The sequence below is a fragment of the Zootoca vivipara genome, chromosome 6, assembly GCF_965207765.1.
Source record: "Zootoca vivipara chromosome 6, rZooViv2.hap1.1, whole genome shotgun sequence".
NCBI classification, from domain to species: Eukaryota; Metazoa; Chordata; class Lepidosauria; order Squamata; family Lacertidae; genus Zootoca; species Zootoca vivipara.
Genome location: NC_142589.1, coordinates 72,302,802 through 72,314,303, shown reverse-complemented (window position 1 = coordinate 72,314,303; position 11,502 = coordinate 72,302,802). Strand labels below are relative to the sequence as shown.

Here is an 11,502-nt window from a genome sequence, read left to right as displayed (position 1 = left end):
CCACACCACACCACACCAAAAAGGGAGGGGGAGAGAAATAATGGGGAAGTGGTGGACATGATATGAAAAGGTCTGTGGCTTTCACATACAAAAAATGTACTGTATTGAACAAACCACCAAGCAGGAACAAATAACCAAATTGCTGACAGTGAAACTCAGTAAAATTACTGTGCAAGTCGTTTTCTTGCTTCTAGGAAGCGTTGCCAACAGAAAAAGAACAGAGCAATAAAATAGGATTTTGATTCGCAAACAATGGTCTGCTGTGGCAAATGGGGTACACGAGTGGTCCTGAAAGCTGAATGTCAGAAAATTTAGGACAGATAAAAAAAGTCCTTCACAATGCACATAGTTGAACTATGGCACTCACTCCAACAGAAGGCAGTGATAGCCACCAATTTATAAATGGCTTTAAAAGTGAATTGCACAAATTCATAGAGGATAAGTCTATCAATGGCTGCTAGCACGATGGCACTAGCACATTGAGAAGATAGCAGGCAATGCACCCTACATGTTGCAACTTTTACCGTGTGCCTATAATGTTGCTGCCATTGTCTGCAGCAATGTTCCCAAGTTTGAGGCCCAGTGGAGAAAACCAGTCCTCCAGCACCAAGTTTATTTTCTGGGCTGTGGTATACACAACTAAACCTGGGTGTGTTGAAGACTGCCTTATGCTAGCAAAAATGTATAAAACAGGGTCAAATGTATGCTGGAAATGTAAGGGGGGGGGGAGAAGGCACTTTTTATCATATGTGGTGGAAATGTAAGGTAGTAAAATAATTTTGGGAAATGATATATAATGAGTTGAAAAAAAATGTTTAAAATTACCTTTTCTAAACAAAACCCGAAGCCTTCCTTTTAGGAATTCTAGGTGCCGAAATCCAAAGGGAGAAGAAAATACTATGTATGTGACCACGGCTGCGCAGATGTTATTGCCCCAGAGATGGAAAGAAGACAAAGTCCCTACCAGAGAAGAATTTGATGGATTCTGCCGAAATAGCAAAAATGACCGGAAGAATCAGAAATTTTAGGAAGACCAAAATTTTAATAATGAGGAAAATTTATAACTTATCTTAAAAAACCATTGCAAACAGTTAAAATTGTTAGAAGGACTGGAATATCACTTGTAGTTTAATGGTGAATTTTGGACACAATGGAGAGGTAAAATATTTGCATTATCATAAAAGATGCAGGAGGATATGATTAACAATAGGACCCACAAAGGGAAGGGGGGAAGTCCAATAGATTCCATATAATCTTGTTTTTATGTTGTATGTTGGATACGTGACTGTAAAATTTTAATCTGAAAAACCAAATAAATAAATAAAAATTTAAAAAGTTAGACTGCCTTATGGTGGATTTACCCTGCCCAGTCCGGAAGTTCCTCAACTCAGTGTTAATGCATCTGCTTTGCAATCAGCACAGAACACATTTAACTAGAGCAGGGATGTCCAACAGGTCAATCGGAATCAACTGGTCGATCACCGGGAAATTCTGGTCGATTGCGGTTGATTCCTGGCTCCTTTTCCTTTGCAGTGTCACAAGAGCATCCTTCCCCGCCCCCTCGCCCCGCCCTCCATTTTCGCCTGATCGCTGGAATGGAAGACAGTTTTTGCTGTGAGGTACATTCTTTCCATAGTGATCTTTTGTTGAGCGACTTTTGCCCCTTCTCTTTACAGTCATACCTCGGTTTAAGTACGCTTCGGTTTGAGTACTTTCAGTTTAAGTACTCCGCGGACCCGTCTGGAATGGATGAATCCACTTTCCATTACTTTCAATGGGAAAGTTCGCTTCAGGTTAAGTACAAACTTCCAGAACCAATTACACAGTTCAGCTCTTGGGAGTTGGATGTCCCTGAACTAGAGGAACCAATGGCCTGTGTTCTTAAATTCCCTTCCCTGGTTGAAGCACATGGCCTCTCCCAAGACCTGCAAGGTCTTCTTCATGCACAACCATGAAGGACAATAGCTACCAATGCATACCAGCCACAAAATCTATGTTCTATCTCTCCTGTCAGAGGCAATATGCCTCTGAGGATCAGTTGCAGGAGGGCAGAAGGGCAGAGAAGAGGAATGGCAGGAGGGCAGAATTGCAGGGAGGATAGAGGGCATTGCAGGAGGGCAGAGAAGAGAATGGGATGCTTAACCTGGTCGGCCATTATTGACCTGACCCAGCGGGTTCATCTAATGTTCTAACTATTTGAAAAGAAAATCAGAAGAGGAAGTAAGATACTTGAAAACAAATCTATTTTTGTTGAGGACATCCAGTGCTGACCCTGCATCTGGATGAGGTCTACTCAAATTGGCAAAAAAAATATGCATTTACATAATTCATTTCCCTATTCTCTCGCATGGCGCAACACTGAAGCTCCTACTCAAGTCATGAGGTGGGTTAAAAAATATGATCTGAAAACACTGAAATCTATCGCAGAAAACACAGAAACCCAAATTGCCCCCATACCCTGAAGGAAGTCTCAACACAATTTATTGGATAGGGGGAAAGGTTCCATTTATTGAAATATAACAAAATTAGAGGCTCTGCCAATTAAGGAATTCAGTAAATAATTAAAAGCAGGTAAATGGGTAAAGGAAGGATTGGGCTACAAGTTTTTTAATTGATTCTCAGCACTACCAAAATAGGGAAGTGAAAGGACACTGGCCCAGAAACTGAAGGAATGGGATTCAGAAATAGGAGGAGGAGCTTAGGAAATACGTCCTCAAATTCTTGTTTATAAATAGAGCAACAAATGAAAACAGAGAGGAAGACATCCCAAGCCTGTCTTTTCTTCCTCTTCCTACAGACACCATCTTGACAACACCTGAGAACTCTTGGTAAGGCCACCATCATCCTCTGATATGTCCCTAGTCTGATCCTTGAACTTAAGCTTACGAAAATTGTATCTAATATGAAAGCCCATCAAGCTACCATCCAAGTAGAATGGAACCTTGGAGTTTCTTCTTATGCTTTTATGTTACTTCTGTATCTGGTGGAATTTAGACAAGTCATGCAGCCTTCTGTGGGTAACCCCCCCCCAAACCCTCTGTTTTTCCCCCTCTGTAATGAAAGGGGCATGCTTTGATATTATTGTTTCTGAATCGCGTGTATACCATGTCGTTCACCAAAGGAGCACAAGGAGGTGTACATAAATCTCTTCCCACCCCAATTTTCCCCATTCATCAACGCTGTGAGGTAGGTTAGGCTGAGAGTAGGTGACTGTCCCAAGGTCACCTAGCACATTTCATGACAGAGAGCAGATATTAACATGTATCTCCCCATTCATAGTCCAACATTCTAACCACCATACAACACTTGTATCCATTGAAATGAGCATTGCTTTCTTTTCCACTGGGGGGGGAAAGTATTGGATTGTGTGTGTGTGTGTGTGTGTGTCATTTTTTTAGGTCCAGAGATATGTAACTTGAGAGTGTGCTCACCACCCTGCCCCCCAAAAGCTTGTTAAATTTGGAACACTTCACCACCTAACAAATTACATTACAGGGGCAGTTTGTTTCTGAAACTACTTACCTGCATTTGGCATCACCATGAAGTTCCTGCTGGGACTCGCCATTGGCTTTCTGCTTGTGACTACAGGTAAGTAGGGATGTGAGAATCTGTCAATTTCAGTTTTCCCCAGTTCTGAATGTGTCCATTTCAGTTTCTTCCATTTTTATGCTTGCATTTTTGTGCGGACTCTTTTGAAACTGCATCGCAACATTTGGAGATGTGCAGATGTTGAAGGATAGATGTTTCAGTTTGTGTATTGTGATGAATGAAGAAGGCTTGCATTTTTATTTTTATTTTAAAGTGAGCTGAAGCAAATTTCTGTCCCATCCCTGGAGGTTAGGAATGCTCCCGTGGCCATGCCATCTGGTGTTACATTGTTATGGGAACCAGTATAGCTCCTTTGTGCTGGGGAAGGAAGAATTTTACATAATGTGGGGGTAGAAAACTAAGGTTCTCCAGCCATGATGGTTCAGGCTGATAAGAGGCTTAAGGACCACACACTCCATCCTAGTGCTAGACCCTTTACCACCAGCTTCCAACCCAGAGGGAGGTCACTGTAGTATTGAAGATGCTGGTGCTAGCCCCTCAGTTCAGCCTGGTCCCCTTCAAAGAGGTGGTAGGACCAGTTCAAACTGGAGATGTTTTATTCAAGTGGAAGGGCAAGCTTGCTAGGGACTCAGGAGAGGGCCTTCTCGATGGCTGTTCCTCCTTGTTGCCCTTCCACCAGCAGGTAGCTGGTGAAATGTGGACTGAATGAGGTAACTGTTAGGTGGATTTGTAGCTGGTTGACTGACCGAACCCAAAGAGTACTCATTAATGGTTCCTCGTCATCCTGGAAAAAAGTGAAAAGTGGGGTGTCGCAGGGGTCTGTCTAGGGCCCATTGTTGTTCAAAATCTTTATAAACGGCTTGGATGAAGGAACTGAGGGGATGCTCATCAAATTTGCAGATGACACCAAACTGGGAGGGGTAGCTAATGATGGAGAAGATAGAATCAGGATTCAAAATTTCCTTAAAAGATTGGAGAACTGGGCCCAAACTAATCAAATGAATTGCAATAGGGACAAATGTAAGGTTCTGCACATAGGCAGGGAGAACCAACTGCATAGATATAAGATGGGGGACATTTGGCTTACTAGCAGTACACATGAAAAGGGTCTAGGGTCTTGGTGGACCACAAGCTTAACACAAATCAGCCACGTGATGCAGCTGCAAAAAAATCTAAAGTTATTCTAGGCTGCATCAAGTATAGTATCCTGATCAAGGAAAGCCATAGTCCTGCTCTATTCTGCCTCTATTCTGTCACTGCCTCTATTCTGCCACTGAGGACAGGCTCCTAGGCTCACTCTGGAGAAGGCAGACGGGAAGAAAACTGAAGAGGAGTTGTTCTGTCCACTCCGAAGCTAAGCATTGGTGCTTCAATTTCAAGAGAATGGTGTGCAAGTTCTGTTACATACAGTGCAACTTCAAGACCACTTAAGTCACTATTTAAAAAAGATACAGGAGCACTCCAATTCATTTGTCCATGGATGTGCACAGAAAATAGTAGACACAGCTGAAAGGGAATACCTGGAGATCTGCATTGATCATTGTAATGGGTCCCCAAAAATATATATTGTTGCATTGTTATAAGATTATTGTATGAACATAGAAGGTTCTACATTCTTAGAAGGGGCGTAAATGAGATGTTGCACTTCTGAATTTGCTACTACCCTCCTGAATGGCACGAACTGTTTGCCCTTTTCCAGGTGCTTCTTTGAAGTGTGAAGTTTGTATGGGCAGTGGCAACAGCTGTTCTGGCCCCATGGAGACCTGCGACAATGACACCTGCGTCATCTCTGTATCTGAAATCACTGTAGGTGAGTGAAAAGGACCGCAAATCTGAGCCTGTGAATAGCATAAAAGGTAAAGGGACCCCTGACCATTAGGTCCCGTCATGACCGACTCAGGGGTTGCGGCGCTCATCTCGCATTATTGGCCGAGAGAGCCAGCGTACAGCTTCCAGGTCATGTGGCCAGCATGACAAAGCTGTTTCTGGTGAACCAGAGAACCTCACGGAAACGCCGTTTACCTTCCCGTACCTATTTATCTTTCTCTTGGTATCCTCTGCTCTGGTCCATTATTGGGGTCCAAGGATTACTCACACATGAAGGTGGCAGATGGCTGAATGGAAGGACCTTGAGTAAGAGGCAAAGAAGGAAGGACTTCCCCACATGAGAAACTGGGAGAAGAAAGGAAAGCTCCCCGGTTAGAGCTGGAAGGATTCACCATTTTCGGTGTGAGAAAAGGATTAAGAAATACATTTGAGAGAGAACTCTACATTTTCTTATCTCTTTCTTTCTCTGGTGTTGTTTTTCTTAAGATTAGTTTCTTTAATTTCATTGTATTATGAAAAAGCTTTAATAAAAATCTTATGGGGAGAAAAAAGAACCTAAGTAGAACACTATCAGATCAGGTCAAAAGACCAATCTGTTCTCACCATTGCCAACCAGATGCCCATGGAAAGCTTGCAATCAGAACCTCAATGCAACAACACATTTCTCATTTCTAATTCCTGGCAGCTGGCTCTCAGAGGCATAGCCATTATGGCTAGCAGTGAATGATAACCTTATCTTCATCTAACAATGGCTTGCGCAGGCCGCATCCAGCCCCCGGGCGTAGTTTGGGAACCCCTGTTTTAAGCCCTCTTGAGCTTGGAAATGGATGCATTAAATAGAGGAGAATTTCATATCTTCTTTTAAAATTAGAACTGGGTTTGGGATTTTCTGGCTAAGGAAACTAACAGAGGCAAAACCTAACCCTTCATCCTTCATTCCACCCCTGCAGGTGGAATGCAAACTCAGATAATAGCTAAAAGCTGTGGATCGTCCAACATCTGCAAAGACAGAACACAACTCCTCAACTTTGGGCGAGGGCAAGAACTAAGGACAGGACTCGCTTGCTGTGTAGGGGATGCCTGCAAAACTGCAACTCCTCAAGGTAAGGCAAACTTCACCAGGGCTAGCCCAAGAAATTGTACTTCCTGAAGTGAAGGATGAGGTGGCCTGGTGAATGTGCACAAGGTCTGGTTGTTGTGCACAATAAAAACACTTAACTTGTGCTACTCTTAACATATGGGGGAGGGGTAATAAACAGGGAAGTCAAAGGGAAATGAATGCATTAAGTATAGGTATAGGTGTGGGCAATTCAGTTAGAGCTGGATCGTATGCAAAATGAGCCTAATAATCCTTTACAAAGGTGCTAAAACTATCAACTTGTTAGTTTGGAGTTAATAAACACCAGTACAGGATAGGAAACAATGGTCTCCATTCAGAATGACGTGAAATGAATTGTGCTTCTTGGTGAAGCTGTTTCACAGTGGAGCCTCCCTTTGAAATTGTTCTTTACACACACCTGTTCCCAACAATTAGGGGCATGAATTCAGGCTCATGGTAGGAGAAGGTAGGAGAACAAACCAAGCCATATATAAGACAATGGGACAGAACAATAACAATAACAATTTATTTGTACTCTGCCCATCAGACTGGGTTGCCCCAGCCACTCTGGGTGGCTTCCAACATATATAAAAACAAAATAAATCATTAAAAAAAATTTAAAACTTCCCTATGCAGGGCTGCCTTCAGATGTCTTCTAAAGGTAATTTAGTTCCTCATCTCCTTGATATCTGCTGGGAAGGCCCTCTGCCTGGTTCCCTGTAGCTTCATTTCTCGCAGTAAGGGAGCCAGGAGGTCTTCAGTGTCTGGGCTGAATGATGGGGCTGGAGATGCTCCTTCAGGTATACAGGGCCATGGCCATTTAGGGCTTTAAAGGTCAGCACCAACACTTTGAATTGTGCTCAGAATTCAGGAGAAGATGTACTGTAGAATTTTTCCCTTTGCACTTGTGGGTTAGAATGAGGGAGGAACACGGATTTCCATACTCTTCAGAAATTGTGTCTATGTTTTCAAAATGTGAGGTTTGCTTGTGTTCTGCTCTTGCCCCACGCTTTCTTGACACAGGTCCACACTTTCCTAGTCCATAGAATCATAGAGTTGGAAGAGACCACAAGGGCCATCCAGTCCAACCCCCTGCCAAGCAGGAAACACCACCAAAGCCTTCTTGACATATGCCTGTCAAACCTCTGCTTAAAGACCTCCAAAGAAGGAGACTCCACCACACTCCTTGGTAGCAAATTCCACTGCCGAACAGCTCTTACTGTCAGGAAGTTCTTCCTAATGTTTGAGCATTTTCTTTTCCCCGCCTCTTTCCCCAGGAAAACACAATCTTTACTGCTGAATCGGAGCAAACAGCAATTCAGGTTTTCCACTGACTGTCATTTGCTCCAATCAGTGGTAAGTATTGTGATTTCCTGGGGGAAAAGGCAGGGGAAAGAAAAGTCTGGAAATCTCACTTCAGATGCTATGACAGTGATGTAGCTCAGCCTGGTGGCTACCTGTGTCTGTTTACAGAAGTTGTTGAAATGACCTTACCTGCAATAGACCTTTAGACTCTAAATGGGAGGACTTGAGGAGTCTCTGTGGTTTTTTGTCTGGAACCCTCCAGCTCTGAAGAACGGGCAGCTCAAACACCTCTGGCTGGGGAGATGCTGACAATATGGATTCCTCATGCACTGGGCTTCTGGGAAAGTGGTGCCATCAGCAGTTGGTGAGGATATTAATTCCTTCACCTGTTCTGCCACCTTCTCAGAATCCATCATGCCATCCCCTTGACATTTGGGGAGGGGGTGTGACCCGTGACTATTACAACTTCCTAGTAAAATAGAGGACTGCTAAACCACAGAGCCTAGGGCTTGCCGGTCAGAAGGTCGGCGGTTCGAATCCTCACAGTGGGGTGAGCTCCCGTTGTTCGGTCCCAGCTCCTGCTAACCTAGCAGTTCGAAAGCACATCAAAGTGCAAGTAGATAAATAGGTACCACTCTGGCAGGAAGGTAAACAGTGTTTCCATGTGCTGCTCTGGTTTGCCAGAAGCGGCTTAGTCATGCTGGCCACATGACCCGGAAGCTATCTGTGGACAAACGCCGGCTCCCTTGGCCTATAGAGCGAGATGAGTGCTGCAACCCCAGAGTCATCCATGACTGGACCTAATGGTCAGGAGTACCTTTACCTTTAGTTCAAAACTATGTTCTCCTCTGCATCCATTTCCTTGCTTGCTTCACTCTCCCAACCAATGGGCTTTTACGAATTGGTTTCAGTGCCTCCACGCATCAACCAACCCAATGGGAAGCAGTGCCCAGCCTGCTATTCTTTGCTCTCTGGTGTTTGCGATACCAATGAGACGGTGGACTGCGTTGGACCACAGAACAACTGCCTTGAAATGGCTGTGACCGTTTCTTATGGTAATTCAAATTTCAAATTCACAATGTGCCATTGAAGGAGAGTCAGTGTCCTATATCTATTCTGTTCAGGCAAACTGAAATGCAGGGTGAAAAGCAACTGATGGAATCAGTTGCATGTACATAAAAACAGGCATAAAACACATTGGTGGAATCAGTACTCATGGTGCTACATAGCCCTCTCAACAGTTTGCCTCTGATTTCTGCCCCTCCAAAACATTTATCTTTCCTATTCAGTGAGCTCATGCCACATACACTCTCTGAGACTAAAGAAGCCATAGAATCATAGAACTGTAGAGTTGGAAGGGACCATGAGGGTCATCTAGTCCAACCCCACTGCAACGCAGGAATCTTTTACCCAATGTGGGGCTCAAACCTACAACCCTGAGGTCAAGAGTCTCATTCTCTACCCACTGAGATATCCTTCCTTACTTATTAGGTTACTGGACTCATTAGGTTAAGTAAATTATAGAGCAAAGACTCGGTGGATATAGGCAACTCTTGTTGTAGTATATGTAAAATACATGAGAATTGGAAGGGGTATCAGGGATCCTTCAGCAACTGACTTGGCATGTTGTTGTTGTTGTTGTTTGTTGTTGTTGTTAGAATATATATACCACCCTATACCCGGAGGTCCCAGGGTGCTTTGCAGAATACACTTTTATATAAAATACTTTTTACAAAGATGTATTTTCACCATAAAGATGCAGAAGACCCACTTGATTTCAGAAAATGACTACATGGGGATCACATAGTCTAAAGCCATCTACATTGATAAGTTTATATGGACTTACTTTGGTCTGTTTTTTGTTTTTGTTTTTTTAGCATTGTTATGCTGCAATGCTGTAAATACATTTGGGAATAATCCCCACTGATCTCAATAAGGCTTTCTTCTGAGCAGACATGCATAGGATTGCTGTTAATAGACTCATTAATTAGCCTTTGCTACACAAAGTAGAAGATATCAATACAGTGGTACCTCAGGTTACAGACGCTTTAGGTTACAGACACTTCAGGTTACAGACTCCACTAACCCAGAAATACAGGTGAAACTCAGAAAATTAGAATATCGTCGAAAAGTGCATTTATTTCAGTAATGCTACTTTTTACTTATTATTTTACTTTTAATTTTTGCAAATGCTTTCTTTTGGAAATTCCACAGCAATAAAACAAATAGTTACAATAACTCAAAAATAAACAAAAATAAACATTGCCATTACATTTCATTAATTACATTCCATTTATAATTGACCTGCCTAACAACAAAAAATTACAATTACAACAAATAAAGGCTTGACATACCTTGCTTTGCATGTCATGCATCTATCTGATATATTAGTTTCACCTTTCAAGTTGCGTTACTAAAATAAATGCACTTTTCGACGATATTCTAATTTTCCGAGTTTCACCTGTAGTACCTCAGGTTAAGAACTTTGCTTCAGGATGAGAACAAAAATTGTGTGGCGGCAGCGGGAGGCCCCATTAGCTAAACTGGTACCTCAGGTTAAGAACAGTTTCAGGTTAAGAACCGACCTCCAGAACGAATTAAGTTCTTAACCCGAAGTACCACTGTAAGAGCAACATCAGGTAACGGGATTTCAGAGGTGTGGTTGTGCTAGTCTGTTGCAACTGAGGTCAAGTGGCCGTGAAACGTAAGAGATAGAAAGAGAGCCTGTGATAATTCTATAGGCCAAACCATGCCTGCCAATTCTTATAGCGCAAAGCATGGAAAATGTCTTGGGACTTGGGCAGAGACGGAAGTTGTTTGTGGAATCCAGGACTCATCAAATACATCTTCCTTCCCATATCCAGGAACTGTCATCGTCAACGTTGTTCAGAAGGGTTGTGCCACTAAGGGGTTTTGTGATGGCTTAAAACTAGGCGAAACCACCGTATCAGGCTTTTACTCTCACATCACAAAAGCTGAATGTGTGCCAGCCTCACGGCCAGAATGATGACTTCATCAGCTGCCTTCTCAGGATTTGGGGGCTTCTGCCACTGAAGAACCGATTCTGATCCACCTGGTTTGCTGCTGCATTGGGGGGGGGGGGCTCTGCTTAAACACCTCTGTATCACTTATCTGCAACTTCATCCAAAAATGATTTCTACCTCCCAGGGGGAGAATGATGCCCTCTTTGAGTGAAACAAATAAATCATAATTTGCATGAAAACTGTCCCCTTGTTCTGCTAGAGCAGAAATGGGGAATCCTGTGGTCCTCCAGGTGCCAAGTGACAAGTGGGCAGGGCCACTCATCTGTCAATCACTTGACATCATTATGCTGGTTATATAGGGAGATTTTTCAAAGGAAAATAAAAAAAGAATTATACAACTTTTTCCAATTAACATTCAGTTCATATTCGACTTCCCCTCTCCCCATCCATGGTTTCCCCACATTTTCTAATATCAGGGCATATTATAGTTCTTCTATATATTATCTCCTCCAAAGTATTCTCAGACATGTATTTTACTGTTCTTACACCAAACCTTTTAGCTTGTTTACATTTAAATAATATTAATCTACAAACATTTTCCAATCCTCCTTAAACACAGTATCATCTTGATCTCTAATTTTACTACTTAGACTTGCTAATTCAGCATATTCCATGAGTTTCAACTGCCAATCGTCTTCAGTGGGCACTGCCTCATCTTGCCATTTTTGCTCATAGATT

General features: G+C 42.7%; 1 protein-coding gene across 1 annotated transcript; it reads left to right on the top strand.

Moving 5' to 3' along the window:
- The first annotated feature begins 2,771 nt into the window (after positions 1–2,771).
- On the top strand, positions 2,772–11,162 carry LOC118087819 (phospholipase A2 inhibitor and Ly6/PLAUR domain-containing protein). Its single transcript, XM_035120832.3, has 6 exons — positions 2,772–2,828; positions 3,496–3,588; positions 5,249–5,359; positions 6,327–6,479; positions 8,692–8,835; positions 10,645–11,162. The coding sequence occupies exons 2-6, from the start codon at positions 3,540–3,542 to the stop codon at positions 10,785–10,787; spliced, it is 600 nt and encodes a 199-aa protein (XP_034976723.1). The 5' UTR covers positions 2,772–2,828; positions 3,496–3,539; the 3' UTR covers positions 10,788–11,162.
- The last annotated feature ends 340 nt before the right edge of the window (positions 11,163–11,502 follow it).